This window comes from Impatiens glandulifera, chromosome 6 (assembly GCF_907164915.1).
Source record: "Impatiens glandulifera chromosome 6, dImpGla2.1, whole genome shotgun sequence".
Taxonomy (NCBI): Eukaryota; Viridiplantae; Streptophyta; class Magnoliopsida; order Ericales; family Balsaminaceae; genus Impatiens; species Impatiens glandulifera.
In genome coordinates, this window is record NC_061867.1 from 3,505,912 (window position 1) to 3,532,986 (window position 27,075).

Here is a 27,075-nt window from a genome sequence, read left to right on the forward strand (position 1 = left end):
CGATTCAGACCAACAAAAATTAACAATCAAACCAAACTCATTAAACCATCATTTTCCTCAAAAACACCAAACAATTTTACAACAACCAAACTAAACTCAATAAACCATCATTCACAAACACAAGGAAAAACCAAACCAAATTCAAATCTCTATTCTCAACAACAACCAAACCAAAACTAATCAATCCAAGTTTCACAAACATAGGGAAACCCAAACCAAATCCAACTCCCTATTCTTAACAACAATAACAACAACCAAAACCAATCAAACAAAGACCAATCAAACCAAGACTAGTCAAACCAAGCTTCAAAAACTCACTTCTAATTTCCTCTCTTCCAAAACTAATAATAAAATCAACCTTCTTTTAAACCATCTAATTCAACCAAATCAATATTCAATCTATCCAAGTTACCCTTCTCACCCAAGAACAAAAACAACCAAACTTATTTCCATCAAGCTACCAAAATCTCCAATCCAATTAGACGAAAACAAATCCACTAAAACGAAATCTAAAACCCTAAACAAGTTGTGCACTTAAGACCACCGACAAAAAATAATATTTATAATAAATGATTAAGTCATTCATCAATGACTAAGGTAACCATTGATGGAGGCAGCAGAAGACTATCACTTGATTGAATCAAAAACGATAACAAGGCTCTGATACCATGATAAAATATTGAAGAAAAAAAATAGATTGAATTGTTATTCTAGTTATATAGTTTAGGTCTATTATATAGACATTATAATCAACATATAAGGAAACTAATATAATATTGATAATATCACAATTTATAATATTGTGATAATATCATACAAATATATTATATTATATTCTAACATTTAAAAAGAAAAACAAATTAAAGCTACAAAGGTTGAAAACTGGTAGTCAAAAAAATAGAGTTTACTAAATTAGGTGCTCAGTTGTCTAAATTGGATAGCTAAAAAATGAAGTTCGTTGAATTGAGTTGCTGAAGACAATGGTTGCATTATCGTATAGTTTGATGTTTCATCGACTTGTTTTGTCAATGTGAAACTTTGTTTCTATTACGTTTCTCCTTAGGGAGAGGATATAAAAATAATAATAACATTGTTAATTAGTTTGAACATTTTGTTAGTTAGTTTTATTAATTGTAACTAGTATTGAAACTCTTATATAATGGAGGATTGAATCTTTAGTTATATATTCTTCTTCAAGAATTTAACAAGGATGTGGTTGCATTGAATTGATCCATTGAAATATATATATGAATTTAACAAGGATGTGGTTGCATTGAATTGATCCATGGAAATATATATATATATATATATATATATATATATATATATATATATATATATATATTAATGAATGAATGAGAACTAGTATGATACTCTTCAACCATCCTGCTTAAACTCAAAACAGAAATTAAACTCGTAATATATTAGTCTTTTAAATATGACTCTTACATACCATTAAACTATATTGGTGGGTCTATAAAAATATAGAGAGAACACGAAGGAGTGAGAGGTGAAGGAACGAGAGAGGAATGACATATCACACAAACTTATTTAGAGGTTTTTTTGGTTTTGTTTAGATTTTTTCAAAAAAAACTCTTATTTGATAAAAAGTATGAAAAAATTGAATTTTATTTATTTTTGACCAAATTATCCTTTATCTCTCTAAATTTTTATTTAATTATTAATTTATATTAAAAAATAAGGGATAATTTTGATATTTTAAAAATAAATAGATTAATTAGATTGATGATGTGATGGTAGAATTTATCTCAAAAACTCATTCATTAAACAAGCTCTGAAAAGTGTGAGGTAGAAAAGAGAAGATAAAAATTATTTTATACTTTCTCGTAATTCCTTTTTCCAGATTTCCTAGTATATATATATATATATATATATATATAGAAGAGCATGAACAAGTTGACTTTATATATATATATATAACATGTTGATAATTATTATATATATAAATATAAAGTATTTTTTATTATACAAGTTGATAATAAACATATATTTTCACATGAAAAAAAAATAATATTTTACTTTATATATATATATATATATATATATATATATATATATATATATATATATATATATATATATATATTCACAGATTAGCTTAATAAGTATTGAAACTCCTATACAATGGAGGATTGAATCTTTAGTTACATCTTCTTCAAGAATTTAACAAGCATATGGTTACATTGAATTGATCAGTGAAAAAATATATATTTTAATGAATGAGAACTAACATGATACTCTCTAACCATGTCCCGCTTAAACTCAAAACACTTTCATATAAAATTAAACTCGTAATATATTAGTCTTTTAAATCTAACACTTACCATTGAACTATATTGGTCTGTCTATAAAAATATAGAGAGAATACGAAGGAGTGAGAGGCGAATGGAATGAGAGAGGAATGACATATCACAAGAACTTGTTTGAGATAGTGTTTTTTGGGTTTTGTTTGGATTTTTTTCAAAAAAATCTTGTTTGATAAAAAGTATGAATAAACTGGATTTTATTTATTTTTATCAAATTATCTTTTATCTCTCTAGATTTTTATTTAATAATTAATTTATATTAAAAAAAAATAAGGGATAATTTTAATATTTTAAAAAATAAATAGATTGATGTGATGGTTGAGTATTTGATAAAAATAAAAAGTGTGAGGTAAAAAAGAGAAGATAAAAATTATTTTATAATTTATCGTAATTCCTTTTCCCAGACTTCCTAGTATATATATATATTAACACAAAAATGTGAAGAGCATGATAAGTATTTTTTTATTAAACAAGTGGACTTTTTTTAATTAAACAAGTTGACTTTATATATATATATAACATGTTGATAATTATTATATATATAAATATAAAGTATTTTTTATTATACAAGTTGATAAAATAATTAAACATATATTTTCACATGGAAAAAAATGATGTTTTACTTTTTTTTATATATATATTCACAGATTAGCTTAATAAGTATTTTTTACACAAATTGCTAAACTTTTATATAAAGATTAATAGAATTCAAATATGAAGCATGTGGTAAAGGGATACCCAATCCAATAATTCAAATTGGGTGTGCTTAAATAAAATTGGGTTGACCTTACAAAATATAATTGATAAAATACGAATAAATAAAAATAAGTTTTGTCTTTTCTTGTAAATTAGATTAAAAAAAATAGTGTATTAAATTATATTACACACAAATATATATACTAGATGGATTGATGATATATATATATTTTTTCACAGGAAAAGATGGAACAGTTAGATAATTATATTTTATTATATAGATTTGATAAATTACATATAAATATAAATATATATATATATATATATATATATTACACAAAAATGTTGAGAACTTATAAGAATTTTTTATTAAATTATATATATATAAATGATTTGGCAGAAAATTTGAGAGAAAGCTAAAAAAAAATAAAAAATTATTTATTATCTCTTTACTTGCACTTTTATTTTTTCTAACCAATATACCACATCATACATTCTTTTCCCAAATTTTCTTCTATCCCTCCTCATATATATAATATTTAAAAACTTTTATAATAAAAATACTTATTAAGTATTAAGATCTCTTAACTGTGAATATATATATATATATATATATATATATATATATATATATATATATATATATATATATATAAATAAAAAGATTTAGCAATTTGTGTAAAAAATATATATATTAAAATTTAGAACTTGTATAATAAAAAAAATACTTATTAAGCCTTATATATATATATATATATATACTTTTTCAAAACGGAATAGAACAAGTTGGTAACAGATGAGAACTTTATAAGTATTTTTTATTATACTAGTTGCTAGTTTGCTAAGTCGCACACACAAACACAAAAATGAGTAGAATTTGATAAATAATTTTTATTATACAAGTTGACTTTATATATATATATAAAGGTTTAGCGACTTATATAATACAAAATTATTTATAAAACTCTCAACCGATTTTTTTTTAATATATCAAAATTATATATAAAGGTATAGCGAACTATTTATATTCAGACCAAATCGTTAAACATCCATAACATAAAGTTTGATATCACTCTGTTCCTAAACAAATACATCAGAATATAAGAGTTGCTGCATTTTGTATCTGATTTATTAATTCAACTTCGATTCTCAGATTTCATTTGAGAGAGAGAAATTAACCACCATGGCTGATCCAGCAACTCTGATCAGTGGTTTGCTTTCAAATTTGGTACCTCTAATTAAGGATGATTTCAAGTTGATTTATGGTTTTGATGAGGAGGTTGAAAAGCTATTGGACACGCTATCTGCAATTAATGCCGCACTTGAGCATGCGGAGGTTGAAAAGCTATTGGACAAACCAACCAAAGATTGGTTGCGGAAACTCAAACGCGTGGCATATGAGGTTCGAGACATCATGGATGAGTGCAGCTTTGAAGATCTTCGTCTTCAAGTTAAAATGCGTAATGCCTCCTCCTCTTCAACACGACACCAGGTAACCAACTGTATCTCCAATCCTTTTAGCAATACTAAGAAGCGTCTCAAAATTGGTCAAAAAATTAAGGATGTTCAAAAGAAACTAGAAAAGATTAATTCGGAGCACAAAAAATTTCAATGGCGTGAACCTATTCATGGCTCGAAAATAAAAGAAGACAAGTTTAATTTATGGGAGAGATGAGGAGAAGAAACAAATTATTGATATTCTACTCAATAATACATCTACTAGTACTGTTAGTGTTCTCCCATTGTTGGGATTGGGGTCTTGGTAAAACAACACTTGCCCAAATGGTCTTCAATGATCACGAGGTTTTTAGGCATTTTGATCCCAAATTCTGGGTTTGTGTTTCTGATGAATTTGATACTAAGTTGATCATCAAAGCCATCATAGGAGCAAATAATGAAACTTCATTGAATATATTGAAGGACTCGATTCAAGATAAATTAAAAGGGAGAAGATATTTGGTTGTATTGGATGATGTTTGGAATGAAGATGAAGAGGCATGGGCTCTGTTGAGATCTATATTAGACTGTGGAGCAAATGGCGCGTTCGTCCTTACCACGACATGTAAAATAAATGTGGCAAGGATCATGAAAACGATTCGACCTTTTGAGTTATTGTCACTCTCTGATAAGGAATGTTGGTTACTATTCGAACATCGTGCATTTATGCATGAAACACCAAAAACTACAAACTTGATTGATATTGGAAAAGAAATAGCTAGAAAATGTAAGGGTGTTCCATTAGTTGCCAAGACATTGGGAAGTCAATTAGGATTCAATGGTGACGAAAAAGAATGGTGCAGAATAAGAGATAGTGACATATGTGAGTTTTCAAAAAATGAAAATTCCATCTTGTCTATTATAAGGTTGAGTTACTATGACCTCCCTTATGATTTGAGAAGATGCTTTGCATTTTGTGCTATATTTCCCAAGGATACTGTAATAGAAAAGGAGAGATTAATCCAATTGTGGATGGCTCATGATTTAATTCCTCCATATACAAATCAAGAAGTTGAAGATGCTGGGAATAGAATTTGGAAGGAGTTGTGTTGGAGATCCTTTTTTCAAGATGAGAAAGAGAACAAAGGTAGAAATGATACAGTTTATACAACATGTATGATGCACGATCTTTCGCAATCTGTTATGAAAGATGAATGCTATATGATGAATGCTAAGAGGTCAAGCAATGATTTAGGACGTGAAATTCGTCATGTAACAGTAATGGAGGATCAATTAGACCAAACATCAGTCAAAACATTCGTTTGTTCTCTTAAAGAAATTGGAGGGTTGCAGTCAATAATGTTCGGTGGCCGAAATATTAATTATGGAAAAGTCTCACGGGAGATCAAGATTGTGAGTGTCTTGAAGGAACTTCTTCCTTTACGTGTCCTTGAAGTAAGACAACATGTGCAATATCAAGATTTGAGTTATGTGAGTCGTCTAAAACATCTTAGGTACTTAGACATTTCTTATAGTATGATAACAACACTACCTAATAGTATTTGTGAACTCTTCAACTTACAGACTCTGAAACTCAATGATTGTTATAAGCTTAAAAGTTTGCCTAGAAATATGAGGAATCTTATTAGCCTGAGGCATCTTTATTTGGAGGGTTGTCATCGATTAAAATATATGCCTAGAGGGATGGGGCAATTGAAACATCTCAAAACGTTAAGCTTGTTAGTGATAGGCAAGAAGGAGAGAGATTGTCAACTAGATGAAATAAGAGAATTGAATATCCGCGGATCATTGAAAATTAAGAACCTTGGAAGAGTTAGTGATGCATCTATTGCAGGAGGGATAAGTATGGCTAAAAAGACGAGTATCAATTACTTGTTCTTGGAATGGACATCTGATTATGATGAAGATGAAGAAGAAGATGATGATAATCGGATCAAGAGTACTAGACATGAGAAAATAGGTGAAGCTTTGGAGGTTTCGACTGAGGGGCTGAAAATATTGAGAATGAGTGGTTACAAAGGTGTGAATCCCCCTAAATGGGTGGGAAAATCATCTCCTTCTATTGGTAGTAGCAGCAGCGATGATAGTGAAATGATGATAGTACTATTCCCTTTATTAGAGGAACTAAGTATTCATTTCAGGATGAATTTGAGGGAATTGGTGTCTCCTACTATTCCTAGTACTGGAGCATTCCCTAATCTATGCAAGTTGGAGATATATTATTGTCCAAAGCTAGGGAGTTTGCCGCCACATCTCAAATCACTCAAAGTTCACGGAGAATGTTCGGATGAGTTGTTTTATAGCATCTCAAATCTTAGTGCTCTCACTCATCTCTCTTTTTATGGCATGGATAAAAGAAGTGTTTTATTTGGAGCAGGTTATATGGCATCGTCAAGTCAAATCCTTGGGGACAATAATAGTAAAGCACAATTAGGAGGAGTACGCTCAACTTTCCAATCACTTCAATCTTTGATAGTACTATTCCCTTTGCTAGAGAAATTGGATATTTCTGACATGAAGAATTTGAGGGAATTGGTGTCTCCTACTACTACTATTCCTAGTACCGGAGCATTCCCTAATCTATGCTCGCTGAGGAGGATAGATAATTGCCCAAAGCTAGGGGCCTTGCCAGTACCGCATCTGAAAGCACTCAAACGTGTAATTGTTTGGAGTGAATGTTCGGATGAGTTGTTATATAGCATCTCAAATCTTAGTGCTCTCACTCGTCTCTATCTTGATGGATTGAATGAAAGAAGTGTTTTATTTGGAGTTGGTTATATGGCATTAATGTTTGATGATGATGAGATACAATTAGGAAGAGGAGTACGCACAACTTTCCAATCTCTTCAATCTCTGTCTATTTGGAGGTGCAAGAAGTTAAGGCGTTTGTTTGATTCGGGAATGATAATGGAAGAAGAGAGTACTAATGGTTGCGAGAACCAACAAAAGCATCATCATCATCTCCAAGCTGGACAAACAGAAAGAGCAAGAGGTCTCATGAACTCTCTCACGGATTTGTATATTTATGATTGTCCGGAGTTGATGATATCAGTTGAGGAATTTGGACACCTCAATTCACTACATTGTTTGTCCTAAGTTGGTGTCTACAGAAGAAGCGGACAATGTTAAGGCACTCCTAAGTTCCCTTCGAGCAAGACTTCGTCCTATCGACTTCGATGTAAATATTGAATCAATTGGAAAATGTAGATAGCAGAGCATAGTGGCCCATCCATCATAAGAAGAAGAAGTACGTACAAAAATAATAATAATTATTATATTCATCAATTAATTAATTCCATCATCTATTATGAATTATCTGTTATTATTATTATTACTTAATATGATTTGTAATCTCTTTACAGACAGACATGCTTTTGGCAGATAACTAAAGGAGTGAGTACCACACTCAACAAGGTTAGTACCTATATTCATTTTCTAATGCTTTCTTCATTCTTATTTTTTATTTTATTTATTTTCTTCTTTTCACTATAAATACATTTACTTCCATTTTAACTAATTTTATAGTTTTTTTTAATATATATTTACGGCCCAAACTCTTTAGTTGGAGACAGGACTTATTAAAATTATAATATTAATGATATCGATCTTCACAGATGATGGAATTCGTGCGTCTTAATGAAAATTTCGATTTGAGTAGTAATATAATATTATTTATAGCTGGATTTGATTGGTGTCACATTTGTTTGTTCCGAGTAAGGAGAAATTCATAGGATTTGGTTTGATTCGTGAACATTTGCACTATTATTAATTAGTATTGTTGTTTATGTTGTAATGGCTGGACACATTGTATTAATTATTTTCTTCAATTGTAATGGGTTGAGAATTGTATTAATTCAATTGATTTTGTTTTTTTATTTGCAATGTCTTATTTAATTTGAATTTCTCTTAAGGTGTGTTTGGTAACCTTAAAATTAGCATTAGAATTGGAATTGGAGAGTTCAATTCCAATTTTTATGTTTGGTAGACACTTTAATATTAAAAATTAGAATTGAATTTGAAATTAGAATTCCAATGTAATTCAATATAGTGTAATTTTATAGTGTTTAATTACAATTCCAATCTTTTTAGGTCGGAATTGTAATTCCAAATTAACACGTTTTTCACGTTTTTGACATGTTTAACACGTTTTTCATACATTAAACACGTTTATGTCACGTTTAACACGTTTTTAACGCATTTAACATGTTTTCATGTTTTTAGCACGTTTAACACGTTTTGATACGTTTAACACATTTTGACATGTTTAACACATTTTTGGCACGTTTAACATTTTTGATAAATTTTGGCACATTCACTACATTTTGACATGTTTAATACGTTTTGGCCCGTTTAACACACTTGTGACACATTTAATATATTCGGTTTGTTTAATGAATTAATTTATTTTTGAAAATTAATAGGGTTTACCACATTCAAGACTTTATTTAGTATGAATGATTTAAATATTATTTAAATAATTCATATTAATCTCACATTTTATTTCTTCAATTAATTTAGTAATTAAAATATTATCAAAAAATCAAAATTATGTTAAACGGATCATAAAACGTATAATAATGTCAAAGACATATTAGACGGAGCAAAAAATAAATTAAACGGACCGAAAATTTTAAATGTTTCACAAATATATTAAACGGACCAAAACGTGTTAAAAATGTCAAAAACGTATTAAACATGTCAAAATGTGTTAAAAGTGCCAAATTGTGTTCAATGTGCCGTTAAACATGTTAAACGTGCCAAGACGTGTTAAATATGCCAAAATGTGTTAAACATGCCAAAAACATTTTAAACTTGTCAAATGTGTTAAATGTGTCAAAAACGTATTAAATGTGCCAAAACGTGTTAAAATGTCTAAAATATATTAAACGTGCCAAAAACGTGAAAAACACGTTAAATATGCCAAAAACATGAAAAACGTGTTAAACGTGCCAAAAATGTGTAAAACATGTCAAAAACGTGTTAAATGTGTGAAAAACATGTAACTGTGTTAAACATGTCAAAAACGTGTTAAACATGCCCAAAATGTGAAAAACGTGTTAAACTTATCAAAACGTGTGAAAAATATGTTAAACGTATTAAAAATGTCAAAAACGTGTTAAATATGCCAAAAACGTGAAAAACATGTTAAACGTGTGAAAATGTGTTTTAAGTGTAAAAATGTGTTAAACATGTCAAAAGCGTGTTTAAACGTGTCAAAAACGTAAAAAACGTGAAAAACGTGTTGAACGTGTTAAACATATTAAAAACATGTAAAACATGTCAAAACGTGTTAAACGTGCCAAAAACGTGTTCGACTGTAATGAAAATCAACGTAGTAAAAACATGTTAAATGTGTCGTTAAACATGTTAAGAACGTGTCAAATGTGCCGTTAAACATGTCAAAACTTGTTAAACGTGCCAAAATGTGTTCAATGTGTCAAAAATATAATTGAGTTAAACATATCAAAACTAGTTTTTCTATCCGATTAATATTCTCAACATTTTTTGAGTCGTTGCCGGTATACTCTTCAATTGTGAGTTAGTATTTTTTATCGACTATGTGTCTGTCACATTCTTATGTCACATTCTTAGAAGCAAAGAAGACGAAGTAATCGAATATGGTATAATTTTTCATATGTTCAATAAAAAAAGTATTAAAACTAATATTTCATATACTAATCATTTTATTTGCCTGACTTGCTATAATTCAATACTAATAATTATGAAACTCAAATTAATTCGTCTTTAATCAGGTTCAAAAAATAATTTTATGATTCTTCAATCTTTTTCAATATATTTTTTTTAAAAATTATTTATATAATTTAACATTTTTTTAAATGGCCCGAAGTGAAGATTCGAGCTCATGACCCATAAGCATATCTAGATTCTTAAATTAGGTGTTTTTTTAGATATTATTTGTAAATTATTTATATATATAACTTTTTATTTAAATTAAATAAGAATTAAATCCTTATAAACAAAATAAAAGTAAATAAACAGTCAAATAAAATTGAAGGAGTTGTGGTTAAATGAAAAAGTTTGTATGGTTGTATTTTTATTAAGGATGTCATGAATATGGGTGATTTAGCTTCCCCTAAATAAAAATTTCAATGAAAATAGTCCAAATTTGAATGAAAAAAATAGTCTAAACTACTTGTTTTACCTACTAAGTTAAGCTTAGCTTAAAACTTTAGAATTGACAGTCTCTCATTTAATTTGGTGTCAAACTTCCGCTTAATCATTTGTATTTTTTTTTAAAATGGTTGTTTAATTTAATCGTTGTACACTTTCTAGTAGTTGAATCAATTGATTCATTCATCCCTATTTATGAATAAACAAATATTGATAATATTTTCAGTCAAATCATCTAATCGGATCAATCCCACCTCAGTATTTTCTAAAAAAGAAAAATATTAGTCAAAGTGTCAAACAAATAACTTTAAAATAAAAAGACGAATCACTAACTTTTTTTGTCCAACTAACCAATCTCTATAGCAAACTAATGCCTCAACAACATCGGGCTTCATTGCACTACGATATTAGTCAAGTATCCTACCACCGATGTTTAAAGCCGATTCTGAAGCAACTAAAGAAATTGGAACACTTAAGATATCTCTATCCATTTGTGCAAGTTCAGGATACCTAAATTGGTGAACTTTCTAGAATACGAGTAGGGGTGAGCAAACGGGTAAACCCAACCCATATTATTTACTAATATGAGTTGGGTATGGGTTGGGTTGGATATGGGTTGGGTAACCCTTTGTATACTTTTAACACGTTTTTGACATGTTGACACGTTTTTAACATTTTAACACGTTTAACACATTTTTCACATGTTTAACACATTTCTCACGTTTTGACATGTTTAATACGTTTTTGACACATTTAATACATTTTTCACACGTTCAACATATTTTTTTTTACGTTTTTGCCACGTTTAACACGCTTTTGACACGTTGAACACATTTTTCATATTTTTGGCATGTTTAACACGTGTTTAACACGTTTGACACGTTTTTCACGATTATGACACATTTAACACATATTGACATGTTTTTCCCGATTTTGGCATGTTTGACATGTTTAACATGTTTTTCACGTTTTTCACGTTTTTGACACGTTTAATATGTTTTTAACATATTTAACACGTTTTTCACGTTTTGGGCACGTTTAACACATTTTTGACATGTTTATCACATTTTCTACGTTTTCACGTTTTTTTACACATTTTGACACGTTTAACATATTTTTGACATGTTTAACACGTTTCTCACATTTTTGATACGTTTAATATGCTTTTCACACGTTTAACGTGCCAAAAATGTGAAAAACATGCCAAAATGTGAAAAACATGCCAAAAACGTGAAAAATGTGTTAAACGTGCTAAAAATGTGTTAAACATGCCCAAAATGTGTTAAAACTTGTCAAAACGTGTTAAACGTGCAAAAAAACATGTTAAACATGCAAAAAAACATGTTAAACATGTCAAAAATATGTTAAATATGCAAAAACGCATTAAACGTGTAAAAATGTCAAAAATGTGTTAAACGTGCTAAAAACGTGAAAAATGTGTCAAAAATGTGAAAACGTGTTAAACGTGCCAAAATATGTTGAATGTGCTAAAAATGTGTTAAATGAGCCAAAAATGTGTTAAACGTATTTAACATGTTAAAAACTTGTTAAACATGCCAAAAATGTGTTAAACGTATGAAAAATGTGTAAACGTGTGAAAAATGTGTAAACGTGTTAAATATGTCAAAAACGTGTTAAACATATCAAAAACGTGTTAAACGTACCAAAAACGTGAAAACCGTGTTAAACTTGTAAAAACGTGTTAAATGTATTAAACATGTGAAAAACGTGTTAAATGTGCCAAAAATGTGAGAAATGTGTTAAACGTATTAAACCTGTCAAAAACGTGTTAAAGATGACAAAAACATAAAAAAAAATCTATGAAAAAAGTGTTATTAGTGTGAAAACATGTTAAATGTGTCAAAACGTGTTAAACGTGTCAAAAACGTGTTAAACGTGCCAAAAACGTGAAAACGTGTTAAACATGTCAAAAATGTGTTAAACATGCCAAAAATGTGTTAAACGTGCCAAAATATGTTAAACATGTCAAAAAAGTGTTCGACTTGAAGTTAGAAGATGATTAGTTTATATTAGATTTATAATAGAGAATTAAATTAAATTTATATAATTTGGGTAATTTGGGTAACCCTAACCCAACCCAAATTAAACTCAACCCATACTCAACCCAACTCAAATTAACCAACCCAAATTAATATTTTGAGTTTGGGTTAGGGTTGGATTTGGGTAAACCCAAATTATGCTCACCCCTAAATACGAGAACTTCAAATTTTGTAACTCTATCAATTTTCAGTTCTTCTAAATATAGCTCTAATGGACTCTTTTGAGATTTGTCATTAAATTCCAAACTTTGAAATGTATCAAATCCCTATATCATGAGAAATGTATTGGTAATGAAAAAATAAAAATAATGAGAAAAAGAAAGCATTATCATTAGTACCTTTAAAAACATACCTGCATTCAATACTTGAATTTAGAGTAAAAGAAGCAGTATCATCAATGCCATTATGAGAAGTTTTCATTAGCTTCTCTTCTATGAAAGTTTTATTTTTGAAGATGCAATGTTAGTACTTAGGTTGGAAGCAATACTTATATATTACTCAAACAAACAATCTAATTTAGACTTTACCAGACTTATTTCATTGTTACAATTTCCATATAACTTGGTGTAAAAAAACTCAACAAACAACATCTTGAACCTTGGATCAACTATTACAGCAATGGCAAACAAAATGTTATCATCTTTCCAATACTTATCAAATTTCAGAAACATCTGATTGACCATTGATCTCATGAAATCATGAGAGCTTTATAAGGCTTGACTTAATGTCAATGAAACCGTAAAGACACGAGGAATGTAGAGGTTGGCGGTAGGATATTTCACTCCAGAAAACAAAGTTGTTGTCTCATAAAAATATCTCAAGGAATCTGCATATTTTTTTAACCTTTTCTCACTCATCAACCGATGGACAATGTGTGAAATTAGTGTCAGTCAATCTCAAATGATTAAAAGCACGTCCATAATACAAGACACTAGAAAGCATCAAATATGTAGAATTCCATCTAGTAGGAACATCTTGCCTAAGTGATTCTTAGAATCAAGTGAAGTCTGAGTAACACTTTGCATAAACTTTTGTTTTCTCACTTGACTACCTTTTACATACTTTACACATTCACGAATCTTATCAACGACACTATAAATTCTTTCAAACCTTCTTGCACAATTAAATTAAGAATGTAGGCACAACAACGAACATGCAAAAACTCACTGTGATTCACTAATGAACAATTTAAATTAGGTTGTTCTCTTAAAAGGTCAACAAACACATCATTTTCAGCAGCATTGTCTAATGTAATTATGAAAAAAAAATTCTGAATACTCCAAACATTAAATAAACTATTAATTTTATCACATAATGCAATACCAGAAGGAAGTAGAGGCATGTAAGAGAAATTGATAATCTGTTTTTTTGCAAAAACCAATTAGAATCAATGAAATGTGTTGTTAAGCATATATAACCATAAGTGGCAATAAAAGTCCACAAATCATGAGTGAAATAAAACTTTCTAGGGAATAAACGCATTTTTTGAGCTAGCCTATTGCATTCATTTTTATGCAGTTTGATCATTCATTCCTTGAGGATGCCAGCGTTATCCGAAATGATTGGATGTAAAGCGTCTGTCCGTCGTCATATCCCAGGGCTCAACCCTAGACAGACGGTGGAAACTGTCAAGATGGAGTACGGTAGGGGCAAAGGGAATTTCCTATGGAAATTTCCTATGGAGTGGTGAAATGCTTAGAGATCAGAAAGAACACCAATGGTGAAAGCACTCTATTGGGCCGACACTAACACTAAGAGACGAAAGCTAGGGGAGCGAATGAGATTAGATACCCCATTAGTCCTAGCCGTAAACTATGGATATTAGGCGTTGTGCGTATCGACCCGTGCAGTGATGTAGTTAACGCGTTATGCATTGACAAGATCTATAGTACAATACTATCGGAGTAAAAAACGGGATCTAAAGAAGAACAGAGATTAGACTATATTAGTAACAAGGAAATCCTTTGTGTGTATATAAAATAAAAAGTTTCTCAATTTTTGGGGGATACACATCAATCGCAAGGTATGAGACGACCCAGAAAGCACTTGATCAATTTTGTAAGCCTACTTGGTTAAGAAAGAGGTTGAATATGTTGAATATATATATCTTCATTTTTTATTCATCATTAATGAAGGTGATTGGAGAAAGCTTGATTCAAAGTCTAATAAATATTTTTTCATTGATTATGGTGATATCGAGTTTGATTATCGTTTATGGGATAATCAAAATCGGAAAATCATTCGTAGAAAAAACGTTATCTTCAATGAACAGGTTCTTTATAAAGATTGTGTTGGGAAAAAATTAGACGGTGATTCTAAATTGGAAAAGACTAGCACAATCGACTTGAGAGATTTTTCTACTGAATATAGACCAATTGTCGAAGAAGACCAATGTGTTGTTGAAAATGAAATCGTTGAGAACGATACCCTATAGGCAAATCAGCAAACATCGGTTATACAGTTGAAAGATCATCAAGAAATCGTAAATCAGTCGAGAGGTGGTCACCATCTCTGAATTTTATCTTGTTGACAAATAGAGGCAAACCTAAATGTTACGATAAAGCAATATAATCTGATGAATCAATTAAGTGAAAGTCTACAATGAAATATGAGATGAACTATTTGACGTTGAATCGGACTTGGGAGCTCACTAAGCTACCAAAGGGAAATAAAATACTTCACAACAAATGGATCTTTAGGATTAAAGAAAAACATGATAAACCATGAGGTACAAGGCAAGACTAGTTATGAAAAGATTTCAATAGAAAGAAGGTATTGACTACAATGATATCTTCTCTCTAGTGGTCAAATTAATGATAATCAAAACTATTTTGAGTTTAGTTGTGAAAGAAGACCTTCATTTTTCAATAAACATATGTCAAAACTGTTTTTCTTCATGGTGATTTAGATAAAGAGATTAAATGCGACAACCAGAAATATTTGAAATCAAAGGAAAATATAAGTTTGTGTATAAGTTCAGAAGAGTTTGTATAGTTTGAAATAGGTTCCAAGGCAATGGTACCAGAAGTTCGATAGCTTCATGAAAAGTAATAATTTTCTAAGGTGTGAAGTTGATCATTGTTACTATATTAAGAGGTTTAATAAATCGTATATTATTCTGCTCATCTACATTGATGACATGTTGATTGTTGGAGCAAACTTGTATAAGATTAACAAGCTAAAGAAATAGCTGTCTAAAAAGTTTGCAATAAAGAATTTGGGTGCTGCAAAACAAATCCTTGGGATGAGAATTTTCAGGGATAAAGAAGTTCTCAAGCTTTCATAAAAATAATATGTGAAGAAAGTTCTTAGCATATTCAACTTGTACGATGCAAACTCAGTTACTACCCCATTAATTAGTCACTTCAAACAATTTAAAGATCAATCGTCTTCAACGGAGGATGAGAAAAATTACATGGACATCGTTCTGTATGCCTCTTCCATTGGTTGTATTATGTATACGATGGTTTGCACAAGACTAGACATAGCACATGCAATGAGAGTTGTTAGCAGATTCATGAGCAACCCGGGTAGGCAACATTGGGAAGCAATAAAGTGGATACTACAATACTTAAGAGGAAGTATGGGTCTCGCTTTGTGTTTTCAAAAGTCTAATATTGGTTTGGAATGATATGTTGATGCTGACAATGGTTGTGATATTGATAGTAGGAAGAGCACAACATGGTACATCTTTACTCTGGGAGGTACTACAATCAGTTGAGTTTCAAAATTGCAGAAAATTGTTGCTCTTTGTAGTTGTGAGGAAGAGTATGTTGTTATGACATAGTCTTCTAAAGAGATGATGTGGTTTCAACTCTTTTACGAGAATTGGGTTAAGACTACGAGAGAAGTGTGTTGCGATGCGACGATTAGAGTGCCATTCATTTGGAAAAGAATATAGTTTATCATGGAAGGACGAAGCATATACAAGTTCATTATCATTTCATCCGATCAGATTTAGAAGATAGAGTATTAACTTTAGAAGATTCACAGGAGTGAGAATCCAGTTGATATGCTGACAAAAGTTGTGACAAATGAGAAACTGAAGTTGTGTGCAACTTTAGTTGGTCTTCTTCGTTAAGACACTAGATGGAAAGTCGTTACCGATCGAGAGATTATGAAGTTAGTCTCCAAGTGGGAGATTGTTGAGTTATGGAGTCTACACTTATAATTAACTTTATAATAGTTAATTAGAGTTTATTGAGTTTGTATTTGAGTTTGGGGTTTGAGCCAGACCAAGAGTTATTTAAATTTTATTATCTAAATGTTTACCCAATAAATATGTTATTATTAAGGTTTACATTTGGAACACAGAATTTTAGAGAGATAAAGTGTGAAACAAAAAATATGTATTCCTTCTTCTTCTTCATTAGGAATGTGCAAAAAAAATCAGAAAAATAATCGAACCGGTAGCTTACCGGTTTCATTTTATCGGTTTAATGATTAGCTGATTCTAACGGTTCCGGTTAACCGGTTTTTTACCGGTTAAACGGTTCAATTTTCGGTTGAACTATTTTTTTAAGAGTTTAACCGGTAATAATTTAATCATATATATTTATATTAGTTACTTTTGTAAATATTAGATATATTATAAATAATATTTAATAATATATATATTAGTTATTTTAAAATTTTAAATTATAACTCTTATCAAATTATTTTATAAAATTAAATTTTTATAAATATTAGTTAATAAATAAAAACTTTTAAAATATATTATATTTTTACAATAATATAATATAATATAATATAATATAATATAATATAATATAATATAATATAATATAATATAATATAACATGTTTTTAAATACATCTATGAAATATTATTATAATATATAACAATATTATATTATAACATATATAAAATAAATGAATAATAACACAAACAAATTTTTTTTTAAATTATCATTTAAAAAGTTTAATACTTAATTTAAAATTTTAATTATCGGTTCACGGTTAAACTGATTAACCAACCCGAACCAGTAGAACCAAAACCGATAAAACCAATACTAATATTGGTTAGTTAACTAGATTGTAAAATAAGAGGTGAAACCGGACTTAACCGGAACAGTTAACTAGTTAACCGGTTAATTGACCAGTTAAACACCTCTATTCTTTATAGTGAAATCTGATGGTAACTGAAGTGGACGTAGTTAATTTGAGTGAACCACTATAAATCTGTGTCTTCTTGTGTTTTCTTTTCTTGCGTTTTTACAAATCGTTTCAAGTAGGCCAGATTTGGGGATCAAAATCCTAACATTTGATACCTTGAGGACTAACTACTTCTGCAATATGGTCATCTCGAGGTGAGAATATTAAGATAAATATCATTATCTAGTTTTACATTTTAATAATATTAATGATACTTATCTATTTTACGGATAGTTATATTTTATTTTAGAATTAGTTATTTATTTTTATAAGTTAGAGTGTGATTTTAAATATTATAAGATAGCTTAAGGCTAAAATAAAAAAATTGCCTATGTATATATCACCAATTGTAACCTTTTTTATTTGACGAATAAGCATTAATAATACAAAAAGTTCAGTTTTTCTATTTATTCTTGAGTTTTTGACGATTTTTTTTCACATTTCAAAGAGATCTTGTAAGAGAATATCGTACCTCTATAAAATATATTACAGTTATTTGAATATACTATAACTCCTACCCTATAACCAACTATCACTCCTACCCTATAACCAACCGATCATATTTTTTTAGTCGAATTAGATCGAAAACTTATATCGATTTAAATGTTCACTAGTAGTCATTAATACTAAATTCAGATTATTTAAAAAGAACCTCAATGTATTTTGGGTGTAAATGTTTGAACTTATACACTTTCACCTCATTGGTTATTGAATTTTGTAATAACATACTAATAACCTAAAAAAGAAAAATGAAAATGATGCCTTTTATCTTGAGAATCTCTCTAATATTAATTAATAGGTTGGATTATTAAATTGAACCTATTTATTGATTTCAAAAATCTTATTTGTTCAATTTTTTTTACTCAATATTGTTAAAATTGTACAAAAACAAAGTTTTATCTAAATGGTATAAAACACTGTTAACTTATTATTACATGATATTTATAAATAAAATATTCATATTACTAATTTAATAACCAAATTTTAAAAAGATTTGACTATCGATTCTTTGAAATTCAGTAGTCAAAACTATGGTTGAAAATGAATAGAGTAACGCGTGAGCTACTCGCGAGTAGCTCGATCAACGCTCAACTCGAACTTGGTCAAACTCGAGTTCGAGCATGCTCGAACTTGGCTCGTTATATAATCGAGTCGAGTTCAAGTAGTTATATAACTCGCTCGACTCATCGAGCTACTCGAAAATATGAAGTTATTATTATTTTTTAATTTAATAATTTAAATTATCTCAATTTCTCGAGTTTGAGCTCGAAACGAGTCGAGCTCTTGAGCTCGGTTAAAAATTAGGTTGATCGAGTACAGCTCAAGCCGAGGTCAAGCACTACTTTTATATTCGAGTTCAATTATTAATTTTAATACTCAATCGAGCTCGAGTTCGAACTACTTAATATTTTTCGAGTTCGAGCTCGATTTGACTCTTTTCAGCCCTAATCAAAACCCTAAATTCGTTAAAATTCGATAGTTAAATTACTGTTATGATTCTTATGAATCTTTTATGTATTACCTCCTTATAAAAGTAATGAAAATAATAAGTTAACGACATTTGAAACCGTTAAAATAAAACATCGTTTTGTATAATTTTTGTGAGTTTCAATATAACAGATTCGAATCCAAAATTCTAATTGACCCAAAATAAAGAACCTAATTTTAAAAAAAAAATAATAGATAACATAAATTTGATGTTATGAATGATGTGTATCACGTAAATATAATTTTAAAAAAAAATATTAAACATTCAAATTTGAGGCCTAATATGAAGTGAAAGTTGGATAGTGAAGTCATTTCTTATATGGAAAGATTCCCGCCAACATTCCTTTTAGTTCTAAAAATATTTAAAACCCTGCATCTGTGCCACGTGTCGAATTATAAACCGCCATCAGATCTGAGTTTCATCTCTTTCAAACTGATTGAACGCCATTAGAGGAATATTTCAGAGAACCGAAAATAGCTCCATTCGCTATCCTCTTCTTCTTCTCCCTTATCTTCTCCACTATTTATGTAACCATCTTTCGTCACTTCTTTATCGGCTCAGAAATGAGCTTCAATCAAGTGAAGGAGAAGGAAGAGGAGGAGGATCGTCGTGGAGGAGTTGTTCGATTTCCGCTTCCGATGATGGACGGTGTTATCGGACTCGTTAATCGTATTAAACATGCTTGTTCTCTCATTGAAGATCAAGGTTATGAGAATGCGGTTCCTACACTATGCGACTCTCTCCCTACCATCGTTGTCGTTGGAGGCCAGGTTTTCTCATCATCATTCATCATCTCTCTCGCATTTTCGTTTTTGCGTGCTTATTAATCACTATCGCTATGTGAAAATGTGTAATGATAATTTGATATTAGATAAATTGATTATGCATGTGGAAGTGTTAGATCTCTAGACTTTCTATATACATATTAATGTATATGACTTGGTTAATATGTAGAGCTCGGGAAAATCGTCAGTTTTGGAAAGTATCGTTGGTAGGGATTTTCTTCCTCGAGGATCAGGTTAGTAAGTTGTTCTTGGACATGCTCTGTGAATCCTCTTATCATGTTTGAATGATTTTTCAGAGATTTGAGAGGAAAAATGATGAAGTACGTTCAAATATTAATTTGTTTTGATGTCTGTAATTGGTACTACACTACTACATAGACGTAATTGACGTGAAGAGGAATGAAAGTTTGTAATTTCAACTTGTATGGATTTTGTAATAATCATTCATCACAGATTCACAGCCGAATAGAGTGAGTCTTCCTTTTTAAATGCCAACTTGATTAGCTGCAAAAAGGATCGATTTCCTGATTCTTCTTGCTTGTTTCTATTCATAATGACAAAGGCATCTATTTATAAGAATTTGGCTGCATACTTAGGTTACAATTCAGCTGCCAATACCATCTTTTTAGTTAACTCGAAAAAGAAGTTTGTTTGAATCATCCATAGTTAATTATTCTTCATGGTGATGTATATAGGCATCAGGGATTGCTTTTCTTATGTGGTGTTTGCTTCATAGATCCTAGTAGTTTATCTTGTCTAGGTATTATGATAGGTTCTTTAGCTTACTTTTTCCATGTAGAAGGAAAATTCATTCACCTGTTGTTTCCTTATCTGCTTATAGGCATTGTCACAAGGAGGCCATTGGTATTGCAATTGTATAAGCTAAATGATGGAGGCGAGGACTATGCACAATTTCTTCACTTGGGGAACAAAAATTTCACAGATTTCTGTATGTCACTTTTTGTCATTTGATTTAGTTCGTTTATTGCAAACACTGTATATTTATATTTCAATCTGTGGGATAGTTGCTTCTGTTTCGCCTTTTGTAGAAACTAATCTTTCTGTCACTTACAATTTTACAACAAAATGGTTCTGAGGAACTTTAGCCATATGAATTGTGAGTTTCTTTTCACAAACATTTTGTCAACATAGCCTTATCCTTACTGTCAACTCCAGTCAAACACTCACCATTGGCTCTTTTAGAAAGATCTATATATTCTATTGGAGTATGATATAAAACATTTCCATGCTTCCTCCTAAACTGATTTTAAGCTGCTTAGCAAATACAAAATATATAGATGCTTCTCATTGATATAATCTTTTGTTTGTTGCTTCTCTCAACTTTCGCATCTTAATGTTCTTTTTTATGAAGGTGAATCATTAATTATTCTTATTTTTATGTGATGTTTTTATTCAGCTTTAGTACGAAAAGAAATTCAGCAAGAAACAGACAGAGAAATTGGCAAGGGGAGACAGATCTCCTCTCTTACCATTACTCTCAGTATCTACTCTTCCAATGGTACTCCTTTATTTTCAGTTTCTTTACTTTTCTTTTCTCAGGAAGAGATTATTTTGCATAGGATTGTCATGGAAACCTTTTTCTACTTGATAAGACAAATTTATACTAGTTTTCCTTGTTTGTACTTCTTCCATACATATTGAAGAACCATATTGAAGAGGATTTAAAAAATGTAGTAACTGAAAAAGAATTCCCCTACTGAAATACTTAGGTTATTCATAAATGTGATATTTTCTCTTGTTGTTTGAGTTTTTACTTAACATGCTTGATGTGTCTTTTTGAGTGTTGATTCTGGTGACTTTTTGGCAGCTGTTAATTTGACATTGGTGGATTTGCCAGGCTTAACAAATGTTGCTATAGGTACTGTTTCATTAAGTTTGTCTTTATCAATTAACTTTCCTGTTTGTAGGTAAGCCTGAATAATGCTACATATTCCCTACTACTATGAAATTCTCTGATTTTCCCATTAGAAATCTGAGTTGAGTTTATCTGATGAGTACAGCTGGACAGCCAGAGAGCATCGTTCAAGACATTGCAGATATGGTTCGCTCCTATGTAGTGAAGGTAATTGTTATACAGCAAGAAAAGCTTTCTTTCTGTAATACTGGTATATATATATATATATATATATATATATACTGATAAAGTTATGTAATCTTTCTTCTAGCCAAATAGTCTTATTTTGGCAATAACTCCAGCAAATCAAGATATCGCAACATCGGATGCCATCAAACTTGTTCGAGAAGTTGATCCAACAGGTTCTCTAGTTTCTTACATTTCTTGCTTATGCAAACATTAGCTTCTATAGGACCTGTACATTACTATAATTGTTGTTTATGACTGCTAGTTCTCAAAATGAACATACATACAGGTGAAAGGACCATTGGTGTATTGACGAAGCTAGATTTGATGGACAAGGGAACAAATGCTTTGGAAGTGAGTTTCCCCATCTTATAGATAGATTTATGATAAACTCTTAAACAGTTTGTTTGTTCCTTTGTTTTTGTTAATGAAGGTCCTTGAAGGAAGATCTTACAGGCTAAAACAACCTTGGGTTGGAGTAGTGAATCGTTCACAGGCAGACATAAATGGAAATGTTGACATGCTTGCTGCCAGACGTAAGGAGTGTGAATTCTTTGCCACGAGTCCTGATTATGGACATTTAGCTAGCAGAATGGGATCAAAATATCTTGCAAAACTTCTATCCAAGGTTAGTTATTGGCAAACAAATTGAGTTACTAAATACTAATCAGTTTATGTTCGTAATCTGGATTTTTCTTTTCAGTATCTAGAGTCTATAATAGAAACCCGTATACCAAACGTTAAAAAATTCATCAACCTAAGCATTGATGAACTTGAGAAAGAGCTCTATCACCTTGGTAAACCTGTTGCTTCAGATTCAAATGTAAGATTCCAATTATTCAAGGATATTGATCATGTATGCTCTTGATTCACTTTCTGTTCTTTATTTCAGGCTCAACTATATTTCATTTTGGAACTTTGCCGTACATTTGAGAGGACATTTAAGGAGCACCTTGATGGAGGGTACATTTCTTGTTTTCTCTTATTTCATTTTAATAACTACCAGACTCGAGAAAACTTGAGCAATAAAACTGCTTCTTCATACTCAGGCGATCTGGTGGTGACAGCATATACAGAATATTTACCCACCAGCTTCCAACAGCTCTCGAGAAACTTCCATTTGATCGTCATCTTTCCCTGCAGAATATAAAGAGGGTTATCTCAGAAGCAGATGGATATCAACCTCATCTGATTTCCCCAGAACAAGGCTATCGTCGCCTTATTGAAGTAGGCCTTAATTATTTCCATGGTCCAGCTGAAGCCTCAGTTAATGCTGTATGATATTTAATTCATATGATTCATATCTAATAATAGTGATTTCAATAATACCAGATAACTGAATAATACTGATTTGCAGGTGGACTACATTTTGAGGGAAATCATGAGAAAATCAATCTATGAAACTGAGGTTCCCTATTCTTAAACTAACTCCAGCAGCATTATTATATGAGTTAGTAATTTTATTTACGTGTTTTAGGAATTGAGAAGGTTCCCAAACCTTAAAGTCGAGATAGCAACTGCAGCAACCGAAGCTCTAGACAAGTTTCGGGCTGAAAGTAAAAAGACAGTCCTGAGAATGGTGGACATGGAATCCTCATACTTAACAGTAGATTTCTTCAGAAAACTCTCTAATGAAGCTGAAGCAGCAGATCACCTCACAAAAGATCACTTCAAGAGAATCGGCTCAAATGTCTCATCGTACATCTCTTTGGTTTCCAACACACTTAAGAACACCATCCCAAAAGCCCTAGTCCTTTGTCAAATTCGCGAGGCTAAAAATTCATTACTAGTTCATCTCTACACTCGAGTAGGAAGAAAGGAGGTAACTAACTGGTTTAAAAACAGTTTTTTTTTAAATGACTACTTTTCTGTTAATGCATTATTCTGTCATTACCAGGATCACCAGCTAGCCCGGTTGCTTGATGAAGATCCAGACTTAATGGAGAAGAGACGGCAATGTGAAAGAAAGCTACACCTGTACAAAGAAGCATGGAATGAAATTGATTCAGCCGTTTCATTTCAGTGAAAAATGTTCAGATAAGTTTTTCTTTTTCCCCGAATAACAAACAGCATTCGTTTTATTACTAAAACCATTCATCATGATTCATGCATAGAAAGGAAACATAGATTCCTAATTGCTAGTAACTGTCTTCTTGTCGAGTTCCTCCAGAGCTGCCCATAGTTTAGGATCTTCATAATCCTTTATAAGCAAAGTGGGATTCGCCTGCTGTAACATCTCTTCTGGATTTCTAGTAGTCAAACCGGCTACAGGCATCCCAGCAGCCACCCCGGCTTTGATGCCAGAAACAGAATCCTAAACCAAATTCGAACAAACAAAACGTTTAAAATTCAATTCAGTAAAACTCATTAGAGAAAAAGCAATCACCTCAAATATGAAGGTGTGATCCTTGGATACATTAAGTATCTCAATAGCTTTTAAATAAGGATCCGGATACGGTTTCGGGTGATCACATTCACTTCCAACTATAACCAAATCAAAGAAATCAGTAAGACCAAGAAGCGAGATCATCAGCTCCGCGTTTTCTCTAGGAGCATTAGTAACTGCTGCCCGTTTCAGTTTATGATCTTCTATCCATTTCTTCACCTTGTATAAGCCCTTAATAGGCACAAGGTTTTCCTTTGCTAACTTTCGAAACCTCTCTTCCTTTTCGTCGCAAAACTTCAAGCCACGTTCGTGGTCGTCTGGGAAGAGGGCGGTAGCTATGTCTTCGTTATGCTTGCCTGCTATTGTCTCCATGAAGAATTGTTCTGTTATTGGAACTCCACCATTAAAGCCAATCTGTTAAGAGATTGTTAGTTTCTCTTTGAAGAAAAGAGTAAACAAGAATGAAAATGGTATTGAGTATTGACCTCTACAAGCATTTCGCTGAAAGAATACAAATGGAGAGGATCTGAATCACATAGAGTTCCATCTACATCGAATAGTACTGCTTGGGGAGGTGCTAGTTCAGAAATTGAACATATTCTGTTTTTTACACCAAGAACAAGTTTACGGTCAATACATATAACATGTCCTCCGCTTCCATTCAAAACGCTTCCAATATAATCGAACACTCGAAACCGAGTTCGTGTTCTCTAAACTTGTGGATCCAATAGATATGATAGGTTTATAGCATAGATATGAAATGATGATTCAATTATACTACATGCATGAAATGGTTAGGTACCTGTTTTCGCCGGAGGTAATCGTCATGGTGCTAAATAGATCGTGTTCCGATCTGGTGAATGTGCTTATATATATATATATAGGGTACCCTTATATATATATACCCTTTCTCTACTTATATGAAAAGAATGGAGAAAGAGCATTTTTCGGGAATCAAATTAACGGCTGGCTGGAAGTTGTGCCCCATAGAGAGAGAGAGATACGATTTTCCATTCTTGTTCTTTTAGGGCTTGTTTGATGTTGGTTTTTTTGAAAAAATAAATATTATTTGATGAAAAGATAAATTATTTTTTTATTTAAAATTCATATTTTATAAAGATAGAGTTAGATTCAAATATTAGTCCAAATATTTAAACAATATTATCAAGAAAAGTTTGTATGAGATGATTTAAAAAATTAAGGCCAGTAATATTTACTTTTCACTTTAAATAACATTTTTTATATATTATTATTTATTTTTTATTTTTAAAGTAATTATAATGAAGTTACATGACACTTTTTATATAAATTTAAATTTTATTACTCTCCACTTTTTTAAGAAAGTAATTGTGATGAGGTTAAATAACACTTTTTTTTTTAGTTTAATACATCATTTTTTGTGAGTTATCTCATAAGATATATATATTGAAGGGAAAATCATATTTAAGGCAATTAACAAAACATAAGTATTGACTAAAAGTCTAAAAGTATTGACTATTCTAAATATAATATTATTGATTATTAAGATCACGTGCCTAGGTTCTATTTATTTTAAAAGTTATCATAACGCGTCACTCTAATTTAATGGGTTATTAATAATAAAAAATAACAGTTTATATTCTATTTTTTTTAGCCCATTAAAATTGAAGGTGGAGGATAGGCTAGATTTTAGCTTTAAAATAAATAAATTGTATGCCTTAAAATTGAAGTGAATGTTTATGGGTGAAAAAATTATGATACTTGAGTGATATTGAAAATATCATATTTTAAAATATTGAAAATATTAATTTTTTTATATATTAAAATAATAGTAAGATATATTATTAATACCGAAATTATCAATAAATAAATGTATGAAATTTTTAAAATTTTGATAAATTTATATATATCAAGACAATATTATAAATAATTAAGTTTAAATTTCTTTTTTAAGAATTAGATTCACGAATATGATTTTTTTTAACAAAATTAAACAGTTATATCATTTTAAAGACAACTCTCTTAATAAATTTATTTTATTCTCTAATCATATTTGATGATAATTTAATTATAAAAAATAAAAAAATTAAAATTTAATTAAATTTTAATATTATTCGTTATTAAATTAAATCAACACCGTACTTAAATTGCGATATACCTTCAATATTCGGTATGTTGTTTATATTTTTTCGAAATTTTGATATACCGAAATAACGGTATAATTTTTCGTATAACAAAATTTTTTATACGAAATAAAATATTGATAAAAAAATTACAAATTAAAATAATAAAATTCAATTATACCAGACGACTCTCTTATAATTCATATATTTAAAAAAAAATCAAACTTTCAAAATATAAAAATCTTTTAGTCCAAATTGACACAATTAATAAAAAAACACTTAAAAATTGAAAATAATAAAAAAACTCACAATAAAGGATTGTACTTGAGACTTGAGAGACTAACGCTTGGCTTTTTCGTCTTATACGACGTCGTTTATGTCCTGGC

At 30.2% G+C, this 27,075-nt stretch overlaps 4 protein-coding genes across 4 annotated transcripts; 3 read left to right on the forward strand and 1 right to left on the reverse strand.

Moving 5' to 3' along the window:
* The first annotated feature begins 4,206 nt into the window (after positions 1-4,206).
* Positions 4,207-4,698, forward strand: LOC124942930 (putative disease resistance protein RGA4). The gene has a single exon (XM_047483502.1). It carries the CDS (start codon positions 4,207-4,209, stop codon positions 4,696-4,698), a length of 492 nt encoding a protein of 163 aa, XP_047339458.1.
* Positions 4,699-4,805: 107 nt separating this feature from the next.
* Positions 4,806-7,577, forward strand: LOC124942931 (putative disease resistance protein RGA3). The gene has a single exon (XM_047483503.1). It carries the CDS (start codon positions 4,806-4,808, stop codon positions 7,575-7,577), a length of 2,772 nt encoding a protein of 923 aa, XP_047339459.1.
* A 12,192-nt stretch (positions 7,578-19,769) lies between these two features.
* LOC124942192 (phragmoplastin DRP1E-like) lies at positions 19,770-24,227 on the forward strand. Its single transcript, XM_047482650.1, has 15 exons — positions 19,770-20,085; positions 20,270-20,333; positions 20,942-21,049; positions 21,518-21,619; positions 21,929-21,979; positions 22,122-22,183; positions 22,287-22,377; positions 22,491-22,555; positions 22,635-22,829; positions 22,905-23,024; positions 23,094-23,164; positions 23,251-23,476; positions 23,559-23,609; positions 23,679-24,023; positions 24,099-24,227. Exons 1-15 carry the CDS (start codon positions 19,879-19,881, stop codon positions 24,225-24,227), a joined length of 1,887 nt encoding a protein of 628 aa, XP_047338606.1. The 5' UTR covers positions 19,770-19,878.
* LOC124942193 (haloacid dehalogenase-like hydrolase domain-containing protein Sgpp) lies at positions 24,192-25,546 on the reverse strand. The gene is made up of 4 exons (XM_047482651.1): positions 25,390-25,546; positions 25,073-25,187; positions 24,588-25,001; positions 24,192-24,515 (listed from the first exon to the last, which is right to left on the reverse strand). Exons 1-4 carry the CDS (start codon positions 25,413-25,415, stop codon positions 24,333-24,335), a joined length of 738 nt encoding a protein of 245 aa, XP_047338607.1. The 5' UTR covers positions 25,416-25,546; the 3' UTR covers positions 24,192-24,332.
* Positions 25,547-27,075: the final 1,529 nt, after the last annotated feature.